This window comes from Hyaena hyaena, unplaced genomic scaffold (genome assembly GCF_003009895.1).
Source record: "Hyaena hyaena isolate Hyena2069 unplaced genomic scaffold, ASM300989v1 scaffold_1663, whole genome shotgun sequence".
Lineage (NCBI taxonomy): Eukaryota > Metazoa > Chordata > Mammalia > Carnivora > Hyaenidae > Hyaena > Hyaena hyaena.
Genome location: NW_024082295.1, coordinates 2,740 through 29,246, shown reverse-complemented (window position 1 = coordinate 29,246; position 26,507 = coordinate 2,740). Strand labels below are relative to the sequence as shown.

Genomic DNA, 26,507 nt, shown 5'->3' with positions numbered 1-26,507 from the left:
TTCATATGTTGAAGACCTAATCTCCAGGGTGATGTGATTTGGAGGTGGGACCTTTGGGATGTGACTGGGGTTAGATTAGGTCTTGAGGGTGGGGCGCTCATGGTGGGATTAGTGCTCTTAGAAAAGGAGAATGAGACTCAAGATCTCTTTCCTCCCCCTCTACCCCTCCACGGGAAGATACAACAGGGCAGCCGTCAACAAACCAAAGAGAGGGTCCTCGCCCGACATGGGATTTGCTAGTATCTTGATCTTGAACATCCAGCCTCCAAAAGGGTGAGAAAGAAATGTTTGTTGTTGTTTAAGCCACCAAGTCTATGGACTTTTGTTCCAGCAGCCCGAATTGCCTAAGAAGGAGAGCCAGCTTTGCAAGTGTATAATTCTGTGTTGAAATGCTTCCGAGTGCTTACCTTACATCTCTCTATTCTGACTCTTCTCTTGTGTTTTAGCTGGTTATTGATCATAAGTCTCTTTCATTCCTCTCCAGTTCCTCTTCCTTCCCCAAATTGTGATATATGCAGGCTCCATTTGCACTTCTCTTGAGGCAGACGTTCCCCCTGTGTAGAACAACCTGACATAGAAAACCTCACCTCTCCACCCTTCTCACCCATCTGCTCCTATTCCCTACTCCACCTACATGTCCCGGAAGCATATATTCTGTGCATTCAAAAGGCCAGCTCATTATTTCCTCTCACCCCCTGTAAAACTTCTTTTTCCTCCAACATTCTAAGTCCTAGTTAATGGTCCCATTGTTAAAACTAAAAGCCTCATGTTAATTTCTGACTCCTCCCTCCCTTTTAGGTCTTCCATCTAATCTGTTACCAAATTCTTTTAATGGTACACCCTAAACTCCTTTCGATCTTTCTTTTCAACTTAGTTCAGGACCTCATCTGTTCTCTTTAAGTTGCTTCCTGATGTGATTTTTCATGTCTATTTCACTCTGCACTCTGGAATCAAGTGATCTCTATAATATACAATTACATCCACACTGCAAACTTCTCAGTTTTCCTGTCTACAAGATATAGCTTCTAGAACATACTATATTCCTTATCCATCAGTGAAGTCCAGTTCAATCTCCTCTACTTGGTGAAGACTATCCATCTCCCCACCCCAACTCTGGACTGAATGAGTTGCCCACTAATTTCTGGTCTCTTTAGTACCTTTTACATGTCTCAACGCTATATGCTGAATATTTTCCTACATGTCTTTTTTCCCAATTAGCCTATGAGTTCTTCTTTGGCAAAAGAGCACATTTTATTTATGTTTATATTCCCACACCTGGCACAGTTCCTGACAATCAATACTTTCTAATATTTTTTGAGTGGCAAATATACAGAGTGAATGAATGAATGAATGAGATGGTAATTTATAGGTCTTATTGGCCCATTTTAGAAGATTGTTCTCCATTTTATCTTCTTCATGTGACCTTCTATTGCTAATGTCAAGCTTTTGGGGAAAATTCTCTGAAATATCAGTATAAAACACATGAAATATGTCTGTGTTACAGACTCTTTTGGCCATGAGGATACCTAGGGTGCCTTGACTCATCAAGCTAGGAACTATGGACTTCGCTTTGCTCAAGAAGGTGGAGATTAGGCTGGAGACTGTAACTTCACTGCACGTTTGCTCTGCCCTTAATTTTCTGGTGTGGTCAGAGTCTCCATGACAAAAGAGTAAATGTTGTTTATTCTACTTGTCCTTTAGCTCCCTCAAGGCTTCATTGTCTTCAAAGCATGTGCTCTAAAATTAAAAACCATAGGGGCTATAATAGAATAAATGTGCACACATTATCAAATGAGATTTTATTCACCCTCATAGGTAAATTGAAATAATCTTAAACGAACCACAGTAAAAGTGCTCATTGTATTACCAAGTCTTGGTAAATAATACCTCCCCCCCTTTTCTAAATATCTCTTGAATCAAGTTCACTGCCCTACACACAGCCACTGCCTTTGTTTTCATCCTTATCACCACAGTGGTGATTTTCTGGTCCTGCTATCCCTGGAAACCAACCACTATTTTCATTATGTTATGTGGGAGAGTAGTATTGTAGTTATTTAGGATATTTTCATCTCTTGATAGATAAATGTTTAAAAATTTTGGAGAAAGACAACATATTTGTATTTTTCTTTAATTCACACAAATATTAATCGACATGGCAAAATACTAATTGTAGGTGTCTGCACAAGGCTATTCATTTGTATTAACTAACAAATAAAAACTATCATATGCCTACCTGTAGAGGGCTGATTGAATAAACTATTTTCCACATAATGGAGTACTATACTGCTATAAAAAAGAAATGAGTAATATCTTATTTATTGTATGGCATGATGACTTCTAGAATATATTGTCAAGTGATAAGGAAAGTAGAAAAAAGTGTATACACACACACACACACACATATATATATGTATTTTTTAATGGAAGGCTAAATCAAAAGCATTTTTTAAAGAGTACCACAGAGAGAGGAGTATGAAAGCAATAAGGATAAAAGCTAGATTTCTCAAAATATATCTTTTTGGGCGATTTAGTTTTGTCAACGTGTAGTCATTTTAATAATAATTAAACTCTTTAAATTAAAAGCAGTTCTTAACAAATGAAAGCAAGATTCAATAAATGAACCTAACTACATATTGAATCAGTGGCATACAGAGAACTAATTCAGGCAATTTTAAACACAGTAATTTGATTGTACAACTTTAAAGTATATACCTTAAGGACAAAAAGGAGCAGAAAAACAATAAAAATAAAAATCCTAAACGTCTCTTAGAAATCAAATTGTCTATAGCAATGTTGGCGCCATTATTTTGACTCTTTTGGATATATATTGTGGTATAAAGAAATGGAGTGGCACCTGGGTGGCTCAGTTGGTTAAGCGTCCAACTCTTGATTTTGGCTCAGGTCATGATCTCACGGTTCATGAGTTCAAGCCCCACATCAGGCTCTGAGCTGACAGTGCAGAACCTGCTTAGGATTCCCTCTCTCCCCCTCTCTGCCCCTTCTCCACTCGTGCCTGCTCTCTCTCAAAAAAGAAAGAAGGAGAGGGGAGAGAAGAGGACAGGGGAGGAGAGGATAGGAGAGGAGGGGAGGGGAGGGGATGAAAGGGAAGGGGAGGGGAGGAGACAAGGAGAGATGAGAGGAGAGGAGAGGAGAGGAATGTAGCAATCATGTGGCTATTAGGACCTGGCATTTTGGAAATGAGGAAAAAGAGACAAAAGCTCAGTTTGATAGAGTTAAATTTAATATTTTAAAAGTCTTATAGTCCAGAATTTGAATTTGATTAGGAAACTATCAATATATTTTTATCTTAAAAAATCCATATATGATACCAAAAACACAGGCAACAAAAAATAAATTGTAGTACATAAAAATTAAAAATTATGGGGCCACCTGGGTGGCTCAGTTGGTTAAGCGACCGACTTCAGCTCAGGTCATGATCTCACGTTTTGTGGGTTCAAGCCCCGCATCGGGCTTTGTGCTGACAGCTCAGAGCCTGGAGCCTGCTTCAGATTTTGTGTCTCCCTCTCTCTCTGACCCTCCCCTGCTCATGCTGTCTCTATCTCTCTCTCAAAAATAAATAAAATATTAAAAAAAAAGATTCTCTCTCTCCCTTTCTCTTTGCCTTTCCTCCACTCTCTCAAAATAAAATAAAATTTAAAAAAATTAAAAATTATGTGCACTGAAGGACCCAATTAACAGGGTTGCCTAGGGGACTCAGTTGGTTAAGCATTTGATTCTTGATTTCGGCTCAAGTTCACATGTTCTCACAGTTCACGAGTTCAGGCCCCAAGTCAGGCTCTGTGCTAACAGTGTGGAGCCTTCCTGGGATTCTCTCTCTCCTTCTCTCTCTGTTCCTCCCCACTCTCTCTGAAAATAAATAAACCTTCAAAAATATATTTTAAAAGTTGCTGATGCATAGGAGCACATGTACCCCAATGTTCATAGCAGCACTCTCCACAATAGCTAAAACGTGGAAAGAGCCTAAGTGTCCATCAACAGATGAATGGATCAAGAAGATGTGGTTTATCTATACCATGGACTACTACATGGCAATGAGAAACAATGAAATCTGGCCATGTGTAGCAACATGGATGGACCTTGAGGGTGTTATGCTGAGCGAAATAAGTCAGGCAGAGAAGGACAGATATCATATGTTTGCACGTATAGGAAGATTAGGAGGAACTTGATGGAGGAACAAGGGGGAGAAGAAGGGGGGAAATGGTGGGGGAAAGGGAGAGAGGCAAACCATGAGAGGCTCTTGAATGCTGACAAAAACTGAGGACTGATGGATGTGGGGGGGAGGAGGGATGGGCATGGAGGAGGGCACTTGTGGGGATGAGCACTGAGTGTTATGTGGAAACTAATTTGACAAGAAACTATTTGTAAAAAAAAATATATATATATATATATATATATTTTAAAAGGACACAATTAACAGAGTGAAAAGGCACCCTATGGAATGGTACAAAATATTTTCAAATAATATATCTGATAAGGGGTTAACATTCAGAATATATGAAGAACTCCTACAGTTCAACCACAAAAAAGAAACGATTCAATGAAAAAAATGGGCAAATAACTTGAACATTTTTCCATAAAAGATATACAAATGGCCACATGAAAAGATGCTCAACATCAAACCATTAGGGGAATGCAGACTAAAACCACAATGAGATAACCACCTCACACTCATTAGTATAGTTATTACCAAACAAACAAACAAAAACAAAAAACAGAAAATAATAAGTATGTTGAGGATATCAAGAAATTGGAATCCTTGTGTGCTGTTAGTGCAGCTATGAAATGGTGCAACCCCATGGAAAACAGAGTGGTGATTCTTCAAAAAGTTAAAAATTGAACTAAAGATATGATTCAGGAATTCCATTTCTGGGTTTATACCCCCAAATAATCAAAAGCAGGGTCTCAAAAAGATATATCTGTACACCCATGTTCATAGCAGCATTATTCATAATAACCAAAGAGTAGAAACAGCCCAAATGTTCATCAAAGGATAAGTGAATAAACAAACTGTGATATATACTTATAATGGAATATTATTCAGCCTTAAAAAAGAAGGAAATTCTGACAGAAGCTACAATATGAATGAACCTTACATGAGGTACCTAGAGTAGTCAAATGCATAGAAATGGAAAATACAATCGCGATTGCCAGGGGCTGGGGAAATGGGAGTTTGGGGAGTCATTGTTTAATGAGTATGGAGTTTCAGTTTTGTAAGATGCAGAAAGTTCTGGAGATGGATGGTGGTGATGGTTACACAACAATGAGAAATACTTATTACTACTGACCTGTACACTTAGTAATGGTTAAGATGGTAAATTTTATGTCGCATATATTTTTCCACAATTAAAAATTTTCTAAATAATGAATCAAATGACTAAAATAAAGAACTGATTTTTAAAAATGTTTATTTATTTTGAGAGGGAGAGAGAGAGAGAGAGAGAGACAGAGAGAGAAAACATGAGGGAAGGACGAAGAGAGGGAGAGAGAATCCCAAGCAGGCTCCATGCCACCAGCACAGAGCCTGATTAGGGGCTCGAACTCATGAACCATGATCCGAGCCAAAATCAAGAGCCAGACACTCAACTGACTGAGCCATCCAGGTGCCCCGAGAATTTATATTTTAAAAAGACATTTAATGGCTACATCAGTTTTGTAGTATATGGACCTTATCTGAATCCCAGTTCAAACAAGTAACACCTTTATGAGGCAAGTAGGAACTTAAATACTGACTGGATACTTGATGATATTAGGGATTATTGTTGTTTTTTAGGTGTGATAATGATATCGTGGACTTTGTTTGCTTGTCGGGGTGGTTATTGTTTTAATTAAGACTTTTTTTTAGAGCAGTTTTAGGTTCACAGCAAAATTGGGAGGAAGGTACAGAGCTTTCCCCTTTACCCCCTGCCCCACACATGCACAGCTTTTCCCCTTACCAACATTCTCCACTAGAGTGGTATATTTGTTACAACTCACAAAGCTATCCTGACACATCATAACCACCCAGAGTCTGTACTTCACATAATGGTTCACTCTTGGTGGTGTACATTCTGTGAGTGTTTTAAGTATTCTTTTCTAAAATATATATTTATATATTTACAGAAGGAATTGTATGACATTTGGGATGTGACTCAAAATAATCTAGGAATGGAAGGAAGTGTGTTGGAGAGTAGATAAGATTGCTAATAAGTTGATAATTGTTGAAACTGACTTAGAGGTCCAAGAGGCTTCCTTTTTTTTTTTTTTTTTTTTAAATGTTTATTTNTTTTTAAATGTTTATTTATTTCTAGGAGACAGAGAGAGAGAGACAGCGTTGAGCAGGGGAGGGTCAGAGAGGGAGTCACAGACTGAAACAGGCTCCAGGCTCCGAGCTGGCAGTCAGCACAGAGCCCGACGCGGGGCTCGAACCCACAAACCGCGAGATCATGACCCAAGCGAAAGTCGGACGCTTAACCAACTAAGCCACCCAGGCACCCCCAAGAGGCTTCCTTATACATTATTTTCTCTACTCATGTTTATTCTTGAAATTTCCCATAATAAACACTTTTTAAATAATGTTTACAATTCTGAAATCTATGTTTATAGTGACTCATTCCACAGAGAAAGACATTTCTCTGTGTTTATATAATTTATATAATTTTCATATCTAGTTTAAAAATCCTTCACCAGAACGATCCATCTATAGCCAATGGTATCACCAGTTTCCTTACTACCTCTCCATTGTCTACACAGCTAAGTGTAAGTCGCCTATTATGGTAAATGAAGCCCTCTGTGACCGGCTGTTGGCTTTGCTGTCCAGCCTGTATTCAGGGCAATGCTAAAGTAATCTGGTTCCTAAATACACAATGCTCTTTGTGCCTCTGTTCCTTCTCACATGGTCTTCCTTGTTCCTGCGGTGCTCTTCCCCTGCTTGTACACCTGGCAAACAATTCATCTTCCAAAGATCTCTTTTAGGGCTCTTGTTCTCTAAAACCTTCCTCTATCATCTCTCGCGACTCTTTAGTCAGTTTATATCTTGCTTCATTCCATAAATATCTGAGGCCGCTTCCAGGTGAATTATCGCTCTACCATTCCTCTGAAATGTTCAAACATGAATTAATCTTCACACAAATTTCATTGCATTCTAGTTATTTGATTATGGGGTTCCCCCCCTCACTAGACTATGATCAAATAATGGACGCTTGATAAATCTTTATTAAATTGAATTGGCTCCTGCTTCAAAAATTTTTGGGTGACATTGCAAAGACAAGGAAAGGCTAAAATGCACAAAACCTATTCAATAACTAGAAGACAGTTTTTCATACTCTAAATCAATACAGAAAACAAAACAGATCCTCTGTCTCCCTCTCTCTCTGCCTCTCCCTCACTCATGCTTTCTCTCTATCAAAGGTAAATAAACATTTATTTATTTTAATAAATAAATAAAAAGAGATCTGTTCGAAAAACTGTATCTAGAGATTGAAATCACCATCTTTTTCTAGGTTACAGAGAAGCAGTTGTCCAGCCAGTTGGAATGGGGACAGAGATCTGAGGGACCAATTCTTAAACAAGCTTTCAACCAACGCTCGTTTTTGCCCCCACAACCAGCCCCATTATCAGAGGTGACCGGTGCTGCTAATTCCTGAGCTTTTTTTTTTTTTTTTTGACAAATTCCATGGTAAAAATCCTATCATTTCTTATCTTTCTCCAGGTCTGGCTTGGGATTTAGATTTTTCAGGTCCATTAGGAAAATTACCACTTGCCATCTGCTTTCTAACTTCCAAACATTATGTTACTGACCCTACTCCTGTTCTCTATTTGCTTTCTGATGTAAAAAAAAAAAAAAAAAAAAAAAAAAAAAAGGTGTCTTTTTGTTTTATTGTGGTTGGATATGTACTTTCAAACCAACAATTTTCACCAGAAGTGCCTCTTTCTGTTGTCTTTCACTGTCAATAATCACATTGACCAAGAGTTATTTTTAATAAGTGTAAATTGTTCAATCTCAAGTTGGAGTGAGAACCTAGAGGATCTGGAATAAAGGTTTAGATTTTAAGAAAATAAAAGACTTTTCTAGAAGAGCTTCCTTGTCTATCTGCAGGGAGAGGTAGGCAGTTTCTAGCTGGGATAAATGTACTTATTATGAGGCTGGAAAATTGTGGGATTCTGTTGGTATAAACAGTGGCAAATAGATTTAAAGTCAAACAATGTGGACTCATTTAGTTAGTCTTCTTAAGGGCGCCTGAGTGACTCAGTTGGTTAAGCATCCTACTTCAGCTCAGGTCAAAATCTCGCAGTTTGTGAGTTTGAGCCCCACGTTGGGCTCTGTGCTGACAGCTCTTGGCCTAAAACCTGCTTTAGATTCTGTGTCTCCCTCTCTCTCTGCCCCTCCCCCACTCGCACTCTGTCTCTCTTTCTCAAAAATAAATAAACATTAAAATTTTAAAAAAATGTTAGTCTTCTTAGATTGTATATGAATTGAATAGAAACAATCATCTCATCAAGAAATCTTGAGCAGAGCTGGGAGCTGAGAAAGGGGTTAAGATTATTTTGATTTTTGAGAGGAAAAACATCTGTTTTTTATTTTATGCACTGCCCTCTCTCCAAGTGTTTCTAAGTACCTTTAAAGATGCCTAGACAGATGATGATATGGCTTCTGAGAAATAAAGTATTATTTAATAAATCCAGAATGTATCCATCTACTTATTTGGCCATTGAAATAAGTTGTCCCACAGCTTGACCATGTCTCAGACTTGAGTTTATTCAAGCTGCTATATTTGGATAGACTAGGTGATTTAAGAATACTATGAAGTAAGCCAAACAACAGTTGATTTTCCATCTGCTTCTCATTATCCAAGGTAATGTTTCCCAAACTGTGTTCCGTGGAACATCAGAAATCCAAATTGTTGATGTGTACTCCATGGAAAGAAAAACAAAAAAAACCCTTTTGTCTTTTAAATTTTGTTTCTTTACTATATGTAAGTAAATTATTAAATATATTTATACAATTGTTTTTCTTATTCTATAACCAGCCTTTAAGAAATGCAGTGCCAGAGTGCCTGGGTAGCTCAGTCACTCAAGCTTCCAACTCTTGATTTCAGCTCAGGTTATGAGCTCATCGTTCCTGAAATTAAGCCCCGCATCAGGCTCTGCCCTGACAGTGCAGAGTCTGCTTGGAATTCTGTCTCTCTCACTCTCTTTCTGTCCCTCCCCTGCTTGTGCTTTCTCTCTCTATATATAAATAAATATTAAATAAAATATTTTATCTCAATAAAATTTTAAAAATATTTTATCTTTTCTCAGTTGTTTTTATCAGTTTTGTTGCTGTTTTGTGACATTTGTAAGATGATCTTTTTTTTTTTTTAGAGTCTTCATTAATCATAAAATCATGCTGAGGAGACAAAACACAGTTCATATGACACAAAGAGGTATGTGACCAAGTGTTACAGTGAGTTTGAGAGATGAAGTCATTAAGAGTTCAGGGAAAGAAGGTATGTGGACAAATGTCATTGGGCAATGCTTTGAATAGAAAGTGTGATTTGAAAGGGTTTGAGCCCTGGGTGGCTGAGTTGTTTAAGACTCTGACTCTTGGCTTCAACTCAGGTCATGATCTCATGGTTTGTGAGTTTGAGCCCCATGTCAGGCTCTGGGCTCTGGACTGACAGTGCAGAGCCTGCTTGGGATTCTCTCTCTCTCTGCCCCTACTCTGTTCTCTCTCTCTCTCTCTCTCCTCAAAATAAATAAATTAAAAAAAAACCAAAAACAAAAAAAGAAAGGGGGCTTGAAAGACAGAAAATTATGTGCATATTCTTATATGTCTCATTAGTATGACAAGAATGCAAGGCTATGATTGCTTTTTACCCAGGCCATTTCTCAGAGTGTGTTTGCACCAGCAACCTTGAGAGATGAAATAATTTCCCTCTTGGACAGAGAGCAGGTTTAATTACTATTTTCTATAAAATGGTGGTACCCCAAGCTCTGTGTTCTCTCAAGCAACATAATCCACTCAGTGTGATGGACTTTGGAGGTGATTAGGTCACAAGGGCAAAGCACTCATTAATGGGATTAGTGCCCTTATAAAAGAGACTCCAGAGGGCTCCCTTGCCCTTTCTCTCATGTGAGAAGACCCATATCTATGAAACAGGAAATGGGCACCCATGAGACACTGAATTTGATGGTGTCTTAATCTTGGACTTCCCAGCCTCCAGAACTGTGAGAAATAAGTTTCTATTGTTCATAAGCCACCCAGTCTATAGTACTTTATCTCCAGTGACTGAGCTGTTAATCATGGCATGACTCCCACATACAGTAGGTATTCTCAATATATATTTGGATGTTTCTTGAATGACTGAAAGTGAATATATTAAGAAGTTCACGGTGACCATGAGGGCACTGGTTAATGGAGCCCAAAACTTGACAAGCAGAATTATTTTAAAGTGATCTGCAGAGTTTTGAAAGCAATTTGTGATTATACAATTTCTTTTGAATATACAAGCTCATTTATCCCCCATTATCAACAATCTTATCAAACCCAGTGTTCTTAAGTTAATATTCTCCTAGCAAAAAGAAAAAAAACTATAAAAAATGTACTCAAGACACCATAAAAGAACTCATGTGTACACACACACACACACACACACACACACACACACACACACTTTTTACCTGACTTTAATTCCACAGTAACATATTCTATCAGGTTTTAGGATCATTACCCTAATTCCAGGCCATCTATAGTTTAAAAGAGAGTATCACTTCCTCTTTTTGGAATCAGTATGTTCTTGCCCTCCATTGATTATCCCAGTGTATCCAATGGTCTAACTCAGTAATCAATTGATTTAGGCTTTGTAAGGAATGTATACGGTGGTTATTCAGTTCATTTAGAGTAAAATCCAAAGTCCTTATTCTGGCCCAAAGGCTTTTAATGATCTACTGGCTAACTTCTCACCCCTACCAGTCTCTGCTCTAAGGCTACTTTTCAGTGAGGACAACAGCTCTCTGAATTCCTGCATTTCTAATGCCTCTTAGAGTGTTCTCCTTTTTCTTCCCCTCCCCCCCCCCCCCCCCCCCCCCGCCCCAGTATTCTTCTCTTCCTTACATTCAATGATTTGCTTATTTATTATCGTTACTGTTTGTTACCTCTCTCTCCTCTTAGAATGTAAGCTTCACAAAGTCAGGGTCTTTGCTGTTGGTTCACTGATGTATCCCAAGTACCTAGCACATTCTGGAAACAAAGCAGGCACTCAAATATTTGTTATTCTAAATGAATGAATAATAACGAAATCATAGAAATCAATAGGAAAAAGACAACCCAAATATTAAAAAATGGGCAAAAGGCTAAAATAGGCATTTCATAAAAGAGGATATCCAAATGACTAGTAAATCTAGGAAAAGATGCCAAAAACCTCTAATAGTTAGGGAGATGCCAACTAAACACACAATGAGAAATACCATTACATACTCACCACAGTGACAAACAATAAATCATCGGAAATACCAAGTGCTGCAGAGGTGAGAAGCAGTGGGAAACTTCAGAGTAGCATTACATTGGAATAACCCTTATGGCAAACATTTGATATTAAATATATATATATATATATATATATACATACATGTATATGTATATATATACCCTCATGCGTCCATCTATTCAGGAGCACACCTTGAAGCAACACTTGCACATATCTGCCAGAATCCAAATACATGAACGTTCATGCCAGCACTGCTCACAAGTACCAGAAATTGGGAGCAAATCAAATGTCCATCAGCAGTTAAATAGATAACTGGATTGTGGTAAATTCAGGTAGTAGAATACTATCCAGCAATCAAAACAAATAAGTTGTTCTAGGCGTACTATGGATGAATCTATCAAATAAAAACAAAAAAGATGATAAAAGAATTCTCAGAGAATGAATTAGAGAGTGATTTCGTTCATATCAAAAACAGACAAAAATAAGCATTAATAATTTAGGAATACACACATAGACAGTAAAACTATAAGTAAAAGTAAGGTTATGAGGGGCGCCTGGGTGGCTTAGTCAGTTAAGCACCTGACTTCATCTCAGGTCATGATCTCACGGTTCATGAGTCCAAGTCCCTCATCGGGCTCTCTGTCATTAGCACGGAGCCTGCTTCAGACCTTCTGTCCCTCCCACCCTCTCTCTCTACCCCTCCTTTGCTTGTTCTCTTTTCTCTCTCAAAAATAAATAAATAAACTTTAAAATTTTTTTTAAAAAATAAGGGAATGATCATCCCCCCACATTTAGGTAGAGTGAAGTGATGGAGTCAGGGGTGCTGGAGATGTCCTTTTCCTTTCCCCTCTCTGGTGGTTACGTACATGTTTACTGTGTAATTATTCTTTAAAATGCACACAAATGTTTCATATACTCTTCTCTGTTTGATATCCCACAATTTTTAAAATGACAATAAACTGCCTAATCTTATAGAGATTTCTTTCATTTGGAAGTTTCTCAGGTTTTGTTCCTTGTGGCAAAGGATCTTGATAGACAATATCCCTTTTTTGATACAGGTCTCTTTCCTTAGATAAGAATGTAATACAATCAGTTCCACAGCCCTTATATTGCAATTCACAGGAGATATTTCTAAAGGAGGCAATAAAGAAGAAGGAACAAATTAACATGAACTAAAGGCTTAGCTTTCAGGGCAGACCCAGTTTGGGACAGAGGGTAGGCACCCAGTGGAAGCTTGCTGCTGACTAAATAGGCAATGACAGCTGCTGCGGAGGTTGACTCAGACAGGGAGTATTTCTCAATCTTGTTTTAGGAAGAGTTCTTTACAATAGGCCACCTGGTAGATAAGATGTTGTGAAATTTAGGGGTTCCCAGATGTTTTCCAGCCAGAGCCACTTGTGGGGACATTGTGGAGACATTTGTCTACAAATGTAGGCACTTGTATATAATTCTGTTTGCAGATGATCCCTCAGGACTTGCTTCTTTAATCAGTTTGTAGAACATTGATATATCTATCCATGGCTCTGGATGGAGCAAAGAGATCATGCCTAATCTTATTAGGCTCTGTAAATGGTATCATCTTGCTTAACTCAACACAGTGTAGAGTCATCTCTTAGAACAATATGGTTGTCTTGCAGCAAATATTATTAGTAGATGCTGTGTCTGAATCTCTTCTAAGCTTAAGCCTTTAGTGCAGCATAGAACCAGGGTGATTATAAAAAATCATTTATAATCTCTCATTTAGTGAGCCAGCAAATATATACAGTTGACCCTTGGACAACACAGATATGAACTGCAAGGTCCACTTATGCACAGATTTTTTTTTTCAATACAGTACAATACTGTAAATATATTTTCTCTTCCTTATGATTTTCTCGACATTTTCTTTTCTCTATTTTATTGTAAGATACAGTAAATAATATATATAACATATAAAATATGTATTAATCAACTGTTTATGTTATCACGAATATTTCCAGTCAACAATGGGCTATTCGTACTTAAGTTTTAGGAGAGCCAAAAGTTATACATGGATTTTCGACTGTGGCAGGTGGGGGTGGGGGTGTCAGTTCTTCAGAGCCCCAATTGTTCAAGGATCAACTGTACACACCGAGTGTAGAAATGCTTCTTGAGCCCGTGATGGGGCCTGTTTGGGGCTAGGCTCCAAGAAGTAATGTGTCCCACCAAACAGTGGTGATCATGTTCCCACCATGAAATAACATGTGTCTGATCCCCCTATGTTTATTCAGAGTGGTCTCAGGTATCAACAGTTGCCAAGCTCCTGAATGAGATAAAAAATGTTAGGGGTCACTAAGAACATCTGCATCTTTTCTGCTCACAAGGGCACATGGGCTTAAAAGGAAACAAAACAAAACAAAACTGGCTCAGTAGTAAGGATACCAGGTGGCCAGTTTGAACCACACTATCCAGACAGGTTCAGCCCACTTACTTTAGTTCTGCCATTGACTGTATGACCTTGGTCTAGTAATGTAACTACTCCAGCCTTCGATTTCTCACTTGTACGGTGAGTGATATGTTTCCTGGGTATCCTACAATGTTGTACAAATAAACTGAAGAGAAAGATATAAAACTTCCTGTTGACCATAAAGCCCTACACCATTGTAAGGGTTCTTTTTAATCTTTTCTAACTACACAGTTAACAGTTATTATTCATCACAAAAAACATCCAAAGATTAAAAACACATGAGGTTTTTGTTTGTTTGTTCTGGGGTGGGTGGGTTGTTTGTTTGGTTTGGTTTCATTTATTTATTTTGTTTAATTTTAGAGAAAGAGAGAGAGCAGGGGAGAGGGGTTAAGGGGGAGAGAAAGAGAGAGACAGAGAGAGAGAGAATCCCAAGCAGGCTCCACACTCAGCATGGAGTCCGATCCGTGATCCTGGAATCATGACCCGAGCCAAAATCAAGAGTCAGACACTCAGCTGACTAAGCCACCCAGGTGCCCCCAAAACACATAAGACTTAAAGAAAAAATCCTCTGCATCATTACTAGTCTTTAGAATTGACCAAATTTGACAATTTGGTGCTTATCTTTATATAGTTTATGAATGCATGTGTATATATTTATGCTTTAACAAAAAAGGAATCATAACTCTTTCCTAATTCTAAAAATTCTAATCAGTAGAATTTTTTTATGAGGGAAATTGTTATATATGGACATGGAACAATGATATTTTATGTGAAAAAGTTGCAGAAACACATCTATAGTACAATAATATTTGTGTAGACACAGAGTATATGACTTGCTCTGGTAAAAGTATATTGCAAAGGAATGAGGTAAGTGTACGTTTTACTTCACACAGTTCTCTATCATTATCATTTTTCCTTAAGCATACATACTTGAACAATAATTAATAAAGAATGTGCAAGAGAAAGTGGGTCATAAGTCAACAAAATGGAGACAATATATTATAAAAGATGCAAGTACCCATGTTAGACCAAAAGAAGGAAAAAGCATTGCAAGAGAAGAATATACAAAAGAAATGGGAAAATGAAATAAACAAAGCAAATGTAAGGGTGATATGATTTTCTTTTTTAATGTTTTTTTTTTTTTTTTTTTTTTTTATTTCTAGGAGAGAGAGAGAGACAGCGTGAGCAGGGGAGGGTCAGAGAGAGAGGGAGTCACAGACTGAAACAGGCTCCAGGCTCTGAGCTGGCAGTCAGCACAGAGCCCGACGCGGGGCTCGAACCCACAAACCGCGAGATCATGACCCAAGCGAAAGTCGGATGCTTAACCGACTAAGCCACCCAGGCGCCCCAAGGGTGATATGATTTTCAAAATTATTCATTAGGGAATAAAAACAAGAACGATCATGTAGTTTCTGCCGCTGACTTTCTTATAATACAGACTGAGCAACAGGATATTCAGCTCTGCTGACTAGTTCCTTTAAATGATCCTGTGCAACACAGGACAAATAGAAGCCAACATAGAGATCTGTCCAGAGAGGAAGAAGGGCTAAATATGCTCAGTGCTCAGTTCCTTTACAGTTTACAGTTTTCATATTTTGTTTTTTTATTTTTTTATTTTTTTCTAATATTTTTTATTTATTACTAGGAGAGAGAGAGAGAGAGACAGCGTGAGCAGGGGAAGGTCAGAGAGAGAGGGAGATACAGACTCCGAAATAGGCTCCAGGCCCTGAGCTGGCAGTCAGCACAGAGCCCGACGTGGGGCTCGAACCCACGAACCGCGAGATCATGACCTAAGCGAAAGTCGGACACTTAACCGACTAAGCCACCCAGGCGCCCCGTTATTTTGTTTTTTTAAATGCACAAAACAACCATAAATTTGGGAGATGTGCAGGAATGACAAGCTAACGTCCCCCCATATTGTTAAGCAACAAAATTTAGTCTAGGGATGCCTGGGTGGCTCAGCTAAGCATCCGACTCTTGATTTCAGCTCAGGTCATGATCTAACAGTTCGTGAGTTTGAGCCCTGTGTCGTGCAGAGCATGCTTGAGATCATCTCTTTCTCCCTCTCTCTCTGCCACTCCCCCACCCTCATTTTCTGTCTCTCTCCCCTCTCTCAAAAACAAACTTAAAAAATTTTTTTTTGTGGGGCACCTTGGTGGCTCAGTTAGTTAAGCGTCTGACTTCGGCTCAGGTCATGGTCTCCTGGCTTGTGGGTTTGAGCCTTGCATTGGGGTCTGTGCTGACCGTTCAGAGCCTGGAGCCTGCTTCAGATTCTGTGTCTCCCCCTCTCTCTCTGCCCCTCCCCCGCTCATGCTCTGTCTGTCTCTCAAAAATAAACATTAAAAAAAAAATAGTTTTGTCTACATATACTGTTGTTCTCAATAAATGTTTGCATCCTCTCCATCAACAAATATCCTGTCATGTCTATGTTCAAGATTTACCTTGAATGTATCCACTTTTTCTATCTTTATCATCATCAACCCATTTCATATTCACTCCCATCTATGTTCACTGCAGTGTCCTCTTGAGTCTGTTTCCATGTTGGCTCTGTCCCTTCCCCCATGCCACTCCTTTTTCCACAAGAAAATCAGAACAGTCCTCCTAAAATGCTCATGGGATGAAAACCAAAATCCTTCCCATGACTCCAAGGACCTGTGCGAACTGTCCCTTGCTCATTTTTTCCAGTCACCGCTAAGGCTTCCAGCTGTGCTCAGATCTGTCTCACCTCAGTCTTTGTCCTGCTGTTCCGCAAACTGAAATGCTCTTCTGTTCCTCAGGTTTCAGTTTCTAACAGATTTCCCCAGCCCCCTCCCATACTCTAAATCAGGCCACAACGGGTATTTCTGTTTGTTTGCCTGGAATGGGTTTTATCTGACCTCCCTACTCTGTCAAAGCTTATAATAACTATACCAGGGTTTATAACACAATCTTCTCTACTTTTGTGCATATCTGAAATTTACCAAAATAAACAGTTTTAAAATGTGCCCTCTGACCCTACAAACAAACCAACAGTTAGGCTTGCAATTATCCTGGTTTTTCATTCTTTGTATTTTGAAAAAATTGACTTTCCTATTCATGATAATTTTGTTTGCTTGTTTAGTAGCTACATTAGAGCCATAAGATGTCATATTTTAAAGTTCGAAACAATTTATTATCTGCAAGAAAGTGAATTTGAAATTAACATCAGATAACCTAAAAGAAAGGTCACAAGTTCAATCATTCTTTCGCTGTTTTGCTACTATAGCCTTTTACCTGACAACATTATTATTCATTGAAAAGGACCCTGAACTAGGGATATAAGACTTCTGATCTAGCTCCAGTTTGTCACTTTGACAAAATCATTTGACTTTGCTTCCTTTTTTAAAAATGAATATAATAAATAAAGTTCTCAATTTTTTTATTTAAAATTATTTCCACAATTTGAAAAATCGACAAAAAAAACCAGTCCTAAACAATTTTTTAAAAAGGAAGCGATAACTCAAGAGAACTTTCCTTGTAGCCGTTAATAAGGTCATAACTCAGCAGTAGTGTGCATACCAGGTGTGTCTACAAAGCCGAGAATGGGAATCACTGCATCTCCTTCTTTGGATCTGATGCTCTGACTCTTCTCCTTTCTATTAACATATTTGTGCAACATGCTATAGTACTGCTCCTTTGGATTGAAAGTATATAGTGATGAAATTTGCTGCCAGTCTCTAATGCTTGGGGTGCTGTATTGCTTCGGATGTGAGCACTCAAAGAAACATTTCACATTCTCTTTGGCCAATTCTGTCGCATGCTCTGTGGCTTGATTTTTAAGGACCTGCTGCTCCTGTTCCATATAGATTTTCCAAAATTTCAGCTGCAGAAAACTAACTGGAGAAAGGCATCGGATGACAGAGGTAAAAATCAGATGGAGGATGATAACAACTGCTATCAGGATCCAGCCCAGCACCTGAGGAAAAGACAAAGAAACAGAGATTTGGTGGCATTTTTTAATTTAAAAAAATTCAGAATCCTTACATAAAGTATGAACTACTCACAGTTATGCTGATGTACAAGCAACAGTTTTAGGTCTTAGTCTCTTAAGAGAAAGAAGAGGTGGTAACCTCCCAACCGCCTCAGTACAACCGCTTGACAGGTCATTTTCCAAGTCCCGCCGAGGGCCCAGGGAAAAGCCTCTATGTCACGCGGCTAGAATCGAAACCGTGGAATTTCGGCAAATCCAATGAAACCAGCATTCATTTTCAAGACTCCCTGAGCTTTATATGCCCCGAAGCGGTGCGGGGCAGTGGCCTTAGAGCCGGGAAGACTCATTTTATTGTAACAAGTCTGCCTTCCTCCGGCCGCACAAACACCTTGACCTGGACTTGGTGTTTTGGCTAAAAAGAGAATAATGTAGGGTAGGAGCTAAAGGGCCTGGCGCGGTATCCGGCACAGAGCAGGCGCCTTCCCTACTTTTGGTTCGTTGTACTGAAATAGTTGCCGTTCCAGTTTGTCTTCCGGGGTCGCGTGTCGGGGGCGAGGGCGCCAGCTCGCACCTCCGCCGGCCCCTCTCCCTTCCTCCCAGCCGCGTCCAGCGCGCGCCCCTGACCTGAGACTGGGCCTTGAGCTCCTTCAGGAGGTCCTGCGCGTCGGGCGCCCGGGCCTGGTGGCAGGGCGCCAGCGGCAGCTGGGACTCGCAGGTGGCGTCGCGGCCGCGGCACAGGAGCCGCGCCAGGGGGGCGCTCCCGCTGGCCGCGCACTCGTAGAAGGCGCCGCCGAGCAGCGCCACGGCCACCCAGGTGAGCGGCGCGACGGCGGCGGCGGCGCTGAGCTGCACGCACACCAGCGCGCCCCGCGGCCCCGCGCGGCCGCCGCGCGCGCAGCAGCCGGTCAGCAGGCGCCAGGTGCGCGCGCTCAGCACGTAGCCCAGCAGGAAGAGCGCGAGCGCGGGCACCAGCAGGAAGACCAGGCCGTACGGCAGGTTCCAGGCGGCGCTGCAGGGGCACTGGAACACGGCGACGGAAAACAGGCGCTCGCCGCCCGCCGTCAGCAGGGTCACCAGGCCGTAGCCCAGCGCGCTGGAATGCTTCAGGTGTAGGTCCAGCACGGCCCGAAACTTATCCATGGGCCTCGTACCCCAGGGCGCCGTGGACGGGCCGGACGCTTCTGCCTCTGCCCTGGCCTGCGCTCGCTGTGGTTTGGGTGGGCCGAGGGCTAGGGCTTACCATTCTGCGTGCGAAGCAACAGCTTCCGGACAGGGGAAGAGGGCTCTCGGGCCTCCGTGAGCTTTCACTTTCTTATTTCAGGCAGACGAGCTCTGGCCAACACACACCTTTGAGGCCCGCGGGTCTCTCGGTGACTTTGCTCTCACAGTTCAGGAACCTGGCTGAGGACAGACCCCGTTCCATTGTTACCTTCGTTTCCATCCAACTTACAAGAAACTAGGGGGCTTTCCTTACGCATCCTGATTCGATGCAGCTACCCAGTGAAAAGGATACATTTTACTTGGGCAAGCAGGAAAACACTCGATTCTCCCTTGTTGTAACCACCCTAGTTCCCAAGCCAACTCCGAGTCAGGACAAATGATTACCAAAAAAACTGGTCATTTACAGGAAACATTACTCAAGGACAAATTTCTAGTTTCTCGTTCATAAGCTAAATCGCAGCAAAGCCCGGCTCAAGTTCTAGTACCTCCGTGATCTTCTGTTCCCCTCTTGTCCTACTTCTGGACAGAATCACCAGCCTAATTCACACTGACTTCTCTGGTCTCCCACAGGTCATTAGACTGAATAGATTGTATTGACTTCTGCCTCCTTTATTACCCCAGGTATGTCCTAACACTGTCAGTACCTGGAAAAATGTCCAATTTTTACTCAGTGACCACCAAGTTGATCAGAGGTGAGTGGTGAGGCAGGGGAGAGACATGGTTATTCGAAAAACACTGATTGAACCCCCAAAATCCCAACTGCAGCTGTATCTAACTAACGTGTTGTTTCCTCCACCTTCACGTTACTCAAAAAGCATCATCGCTCTGACTCTAACCATTTCGGCGAAATGGAGCCATTTTGGTGTGTGGCTCCAGAGTGAGGTGAGATGTACTTGAAAGAACATAGGCTCTGGAGTCAGGTGCATTGTGTCTGCGTGTGTATTTAATAAGTTCGCCCCTCTGAGTCCCTGCATTCCCATTTGTAAAAGCAGAATAGTCCTGCTTTTCAAGATTGTTGAGACAAGTAAATCGAGTACCATATGTAAAACACCTTTATATATAAGGTGTGCCCGTTAAATGAATGTTTAATGTGAGGGGTTACCTTTTACATCGCAATGCTGGGAAGAGACAACAAATAACTGTGTTGTACATAATTTAAGAATGTGTATTAATGCTCAGTTTTAGACCAAGAGTTATATTCAGTGAGTCAATGATCCTCTCCTGCCTGAAGAGAATTGGTGTGCCCTTCGTGGTCCAGCACGAGGTCCTCACTACAAGGAGGGTATCTGGTTATGGAGTCTGGGTGGGCAGGTCACAGTGAACTGGTTACTGTTAGCACCCATCCATCAGGTATGCCTTATTTACCTGGGAAGAGTAAGTAGGCTAAAGAACCATGTGGCTTGTTAGAGAATGGGAAAGAAATGTATTATTCTTTTCTTAGTCCAACTTGCCTTCTTAGCAACCTCCCAGTACCAGTGCCTGGCACAAAATCACCATTCCTTAGCATTTTGATGAAAAGCTATTCTCTCTATGTGAGTCTTAAGAAGATGTCCACAGATCAGAGCCTAAATTGCCATGCAGGACAGTTGAGGACCATTTCTCTGTCCCTGTAAACTTGCAGCAAAAGTCTGTATTTGAGGCACGTCACTTCTACTATAACTATCATCTCTTTATTTCTGTATCTCAAAAATTTTTTTCTCCTGTTTTCCCTCAGGTGGTTCTGCCCTCTTATTGTTAGATTCTTCTTCACTCCCACCACACATCTCCTAAAGATGTTGCCTTCCCCCTCCACACTTTCCACATTTCACCGTGAACAAATCCCTTTATATCTACAACCTTTATGCTGATGGCTTTATCCAAATCTCCCTTAACTGTAACCAAACTAAAATGTGCCCCTCTGTCCTCTTGAGTGAGGTTTATTTTATTCTTGCACATTTCTCAAAACAAGAAGGAGGAGGATTAGCTGCCATTCTCCCATTACAATGTCCATCTTCTAGTAGTTTATTCTCCACTAAGACTCAATCTACTCACACAACTTCTTCTCTCACTTCACTCTTGCCATCCATGCTCATTCGCTGCATTTATCAAGACTTTTGCATCTGGTGACAGCTTTCCTCTTCTTCCTAGCTCCTGTTATTTATTCAAGGATTTGGTTCAAATATTTTTAGTTATGGGAACTTTCATTTTGTTGGTCCCCTATCTGACTAGAGTAATTCGTTTGTTAACAGTTTATTAGTTCATTTGTTCATTCAATCATTCATCTAAAATATTTAATACCCCCTCAGGATATGATAGGAACTTATAAGAGTGCCTGGTATTATAAGGAATAACACAAATAGATACCCTCCTTTCATTGAACTTGAATGGGTACAACAAGGAATAACACAAATAGATACCCTCCTTTCATTGAGCTTATATTAGTGAGGAGATCGATAGGGGAGGCAACTCTCAAGGTTTTGCAAATAATTAAAATAGAATCATATAGTAGAGAGTTTCCTGAAAAAGCCATTGCAAGGGGAAGACATTTAAGGATAAATCTGAATGACCAAAGCTCTGGAGTTCAAGGGATCTTGGAATTCTGTGGTTAGAAAGAAAGCCAGAGTGATGGGACATTAAAGGTGAGAAGGCAGTTGGCACATTTTGAGGGCAGAGCTGCAGGTGATTGGTTGGGTTTAGGGGCTTTATAGACCACAGTATGTGGTTTAGAATCCTGCCCCTGAAACTCATTACAGACTGAGCTGCTTCCTGGCCTGTTATCCGGTCAGCTTATGTCTCCAAACACTACCTCCTGGGGTTGCCACCACCGTGCTCCCCAGCTTATTACAGGTTACCATTACTGTGAGAGTCTGGGTTCTGTCTGCCAGTCTGAATTTTCTTCCAGCACCAGCAGATGAGTATCTGTCCTGCTGGTGATATCCCTGACATCTATCCCTGCCATCTCTAGAGCAGTGGGTGGTTCTAGTTCTGAGTCTAGTGAGTTCTGAGTCTGAAGATTACCCAGCCCTTTATACCCAGTTCTGTTTGGAGAAGAAATTGCTGAGAGTTCAGCGCTTAGTGGAAATAGAGTAACATACTAATGGTGTGGAGAGGATTCAAGAATTTTCTCTTGAGAGTACACTAAATAATATTTGAGAGACCTTTACACTTTTGAAAATCTATAATTTAACACCAATTTACTTTAGCTTTTAAAAAATGCGTGAGAGATTCTCATGGTAAGCACATTGGAAAACCAATGGTTATGGGTTTGGTTTTGTTTTAACCATAGTACTTTGTTTCTCAGCACTATCATTACCACTGTCAGAATGGGTTTCAGAAACCACAAAAAGAAAATGTCATGGAAAAGAAAAGAAAAGAAACTCTTGAAAGAATTTCACACTGTGAATCTAAAAGTTCCTTCCAGAACATACTTAAACATCATAAAAGCCATATATCAAAAGCCCACACTAATATCATCCTCAATGGGGAAAAATTGAGACCTCTCCCCCTGAGATCAGGAACTCGACAGGGATGTCCACTCTCACCACTGTTGTTTAACATAGTGTTGGAAGTCCTAGCATCAACAGACAACAAAATGAAATAAAAGGCATCAAAATGGAGGAAGAAGAAGTCAAACTTTCATTTTGCATAGATTACATGATAATCTACATGGAAAACCCAAGAGACTCCACCAAAAGACTGCTAGAACTAATCCATGAATTCAGCAGAGTCCCAGGGTACAAAATCAATGTACGGAAGTCAGTTGTATTTTTATACACCAATAATGAAGCAGCAGAAAGAGAAATAAAGAAACTGATCCTATTCACAATTGCACCAAGAACCATAAAATACCTAGAAATAAACCTACCTAAAGATGTAAAAGATCTGTGTGCTGAAAACTATAAAAAGCTTATGAAAGAAATTGAAGATGCAAAGAAATGGAAAAACATTCCATGCTCACAGATCAGAAGAATAAATATTATTAAAATGTCAATACTACCCAAAGCAATCTGCACATTCAATGCAATCCCAATACAAATTATACCATCATTCTTCTCAAAGCTAGAACAACAATCCTAAAATTTGTATGGAACCACAAAAGACTCCGAATAGGCAAAGTAATACTGAAGAAGAAAACCAAAGTGGGAGGCATCACACTCCCAGACTTTAGCCTCTACTCCAAAGCTGTAATCATCAACACAGTATGGTATTGACACAAAACCAGACACACAGACCAATGGAAGAGAATAGAGAACCCAGAATTGGACCCATAAATGTATGACCAACTAATCTTTGACAAAGCAGGGAAGGGCATCCAATGGAAAAAAGACAGTCTCTTTAGCAAATGGTGCTGGGAGAACTGGACCTCAACATGTAGAAGAATGAAACTAGACCACTCTCTTACACTGTACACAAAAACAAACTCAAAATGGATGAAAGACCTAAATGTGAGACAGGAAACCATCAGAACCCAAGAGGAGAAAGCAGGCAACAGCCTCTTTGACGTCAACTGTAGCAATTTCTTAGTCAACACATCTCCAAAGGCAAGGGAATTGAAAGCAAAAATGAACTATTGGGACCTCATCAAGATAAAAAACCTTCTGCACTGCAAAGGAAACAATCAACAAAACTAAAAGTCAACCGACGGAATGGGAAAAGATATTTGCAAATGACACATTGGATAAAGTACTAGTATCCAAAATCTATAAAGAACTCACCAAGCTCCACACACACCCCTCAAAAATAATCCAGTGATGAAATAGGCAGAAGACTTGAACAGACACTTTTCCAAAAAAGACATCCAGATGGCCAACAGACACATGAAACGATGCTCAACGTCCCTCATCATCAGGGAAATACAAATCAAAGCCACACTGAGATATCACCTCATACCAGTCAGAGTGGCTAAAATGAACAAATCAGGAAAATATAGATGCTGGTGAAGATGTAGAGAAATGGGAACCCTCTTACACTGTTGGTGGGAATCCAAACTAGTGCAGCTGCTCTGGGAAACAGTGTGGAGGTTCCTCAAAAAATTAAAAATAGAACTACCCTATGACCCAGCAATAGGAATTTACCCAAGGGATATAGGAGTACTGATGCACAGGGGCACATGTATCCCTATGTTTATAACAGCACTTTCAACAATAGCCAAATTATGGAAAGAGCCTAAATGTCCATCAGCTGATGAATGGATAAAGAAGATGTCATTTATATATACAATGGAATACTACTTGGCAATGAGAAAGAATAAAATCACGCCATTTGCAGCAACGTGGATGGAACTGGAGGATATTATGCTAGGTAAAATAAGCAGAGAAAAATAGATACCATATGTTTTCACTCATATGTGGATCTTGAGAAACTTAACAGATGGCCATGGATGAAGGGAAGGTGAAAAAAATAGTTACAAGCAGGGAGGGAGGCAAACCATAAGAGACCCTTAAATACAGAGAACAAACTGAGGGTTGATGGTGGGGGGGAGGGGAAAATGGGTGATGGGCATTGAGGAGGGCATTTGTTGGGATAAGCACTGGGTATCATATGTAAACCAATTTGACAACAAATTATATTAAAAAAAATAAAAGTGCCTTTTAGTCATCTTCGAGTGAGCTAGTTCTCAAACATTATTCTCGGTAGTCTTCATGAGAATTCAGACTAGTGGTATGATCCTGCTTGGAATATGACTGCTAAATTTTAGCAGCATGTTGATCCTGGCCCCAAGACCCATCCAGGAGAGTAAAGTCAAACCAAATTTAACTATTATGTAGGTATCCACCATGTACAAGACACAACTTTAAATGCCAAAAATAAGCTATTTTTAAAAATCTGACAGTCTTAGAGAATTCTTTTCTGTGCATTATAATTTATGGATTTATTGTTTATGTATGTATTTGAAAATATTAACCTGTTATTTTTTGAGGATTTTTGAATGTTTTTTAAAAAATGTTTAAGGTTTTATTTCTGAGAGAGAGAGAGAGAGAGCAGGGGAGGGTCAGAAGGAGAGGGAGATACAGAATCGAAAGCAGGCTCTAGGCTCTGAGCTAGCCGTCAGCACAGAGCCTGTCGCGCGTCTCAAACCCACGAACCATGAGATCATGACCTGAGCTGAAGTCGGACGCTTAATGGACTGAGCCACCTAGGCGCCCCGAGGATTTTTGAATGTTTATCAATGTTCTTTCAATGGAAGTTTAAAGCAGAAGTAGGGAAAGATCATACCCTTTTCCTAACACAGGAATGTCATTTATTAAATGGCAATCCCATGACGTTTCAAGTAACCTTACAGATTATTTTCTCTTTTTCTTAGCATGAATTTTCTAAAGCTATCACAAAATTTTAAATGTTCACTGAATCACACACTAAAAATATTTTTTTTCAAAAGATGATTATTTTAACTCTGAGAATCTAGATGTGGCCAGTCTTTACTGTCATCACTGTTGTCATTATCATTGTCATCATCTGACACCTTAAGTCTATTAAAGGTTCTACTTTTCCCTCCATGGTTCTCAAAACCCATGTCTATTTGGAATTTTGGTAAATTAAATTATGTTTTTCTATTGACTCAAATTATTTCATAGGTGATTGTAATGTGTGCTAGCGCTTCATTGTCAATGGCCACTTACTTATACTTTGCTTTATCACAAGCCTCAGTTCCCCTGCAGTCAAATTTGGTTTCCAGTTTGTGAACTATGATCAAAGATTTGGATTTCCAAAGATAATAATAGTGAATAGCAAATAAGTCTAAAGGACAAGAATAAAGAAAAAAGTAATTCAATAGGAGGAAATTTGGGTTTCTTCAAATTATAAATAAAGTTATTGCAAAATCCCCCCAAAAATTACATTAACTCTATGGAGAACTTAAAAAGTGTTGTGGAAGATCTTTCCTAAAAGATATATCACACGAGGGGCACCTGGCTGGCTAAATTGGTACAGCTTGTGACTCTTGATCATGAGTTCAAGTCCCACCTTGCGTATAGAGATTACTTAAAATAAATAAAATAAAGTAAGAATATATCATATGAAATATGCCACATGTTGAAAATAGTCACATCTATGCAAATGGAATACAAGGTAAGTGCATATGATTGAGGTAGATCTGTATGTTCTGGTATGGGTGAAAAGACAGAGTTGACATGTTAATTGGAAAAGGTAAACAAAAATTCTGCATGTCATACGTTTGTGTAAAAAAGAAAAGAAAAAGAAAATCTATATATCTCCCTTGCAGATGCGTACAATATTCTGCAAGATTAAAAAATACTGTCAAGGGGTGGCTTGATGGCTCAGTTGGTTAAGTGTCTGACTTGGGCTCAGGTCATGATCTCATGGTTCATGGTTTTGAGCCCCACATCAGATAGCACAGAGCTTGCTTTGGACCCTTGTCTCTTTCTCTCTCTCTGCCCCTCCCCAGCTTGCTCTCTCCCTCTCTTTCAAAAATAAATAAACTTAAAAAAATACTGTCAATGTTTACCTT

General features: G+C 39.9%; 1 protein-coding gene across 1 annotated transcript; it reads right to left on the bottom strand.

Moving 5' to 3' along the window:
• Positions 1–17,032: 17,032 nt before the first annotated feature.
• On the bottom strand, positions 17,033–19,070 carry CALHM6 (calcium homeostasis modulator family member 6). The gene is made up of 2 exons (XM_039224538.1): positions 18,464–19,070; positions 17,033–17,824 (listed from the first exon to the last, which is right to left on the bottom strand). The coding sequence occupies exons 1-2, from the start codon at positions 18,977–18,979 to the stop codon at positions 17,402–17,404; spliced, it is 939 nt and encodes a 312-aa protein (XP_039080469.1). The 5' UTR covers positions 18,980–19,070; the 3' UTR covers positions 17,033–17,401.
• Positions 19,071–26,507: the final 7,437 nt, after the last annotated feature.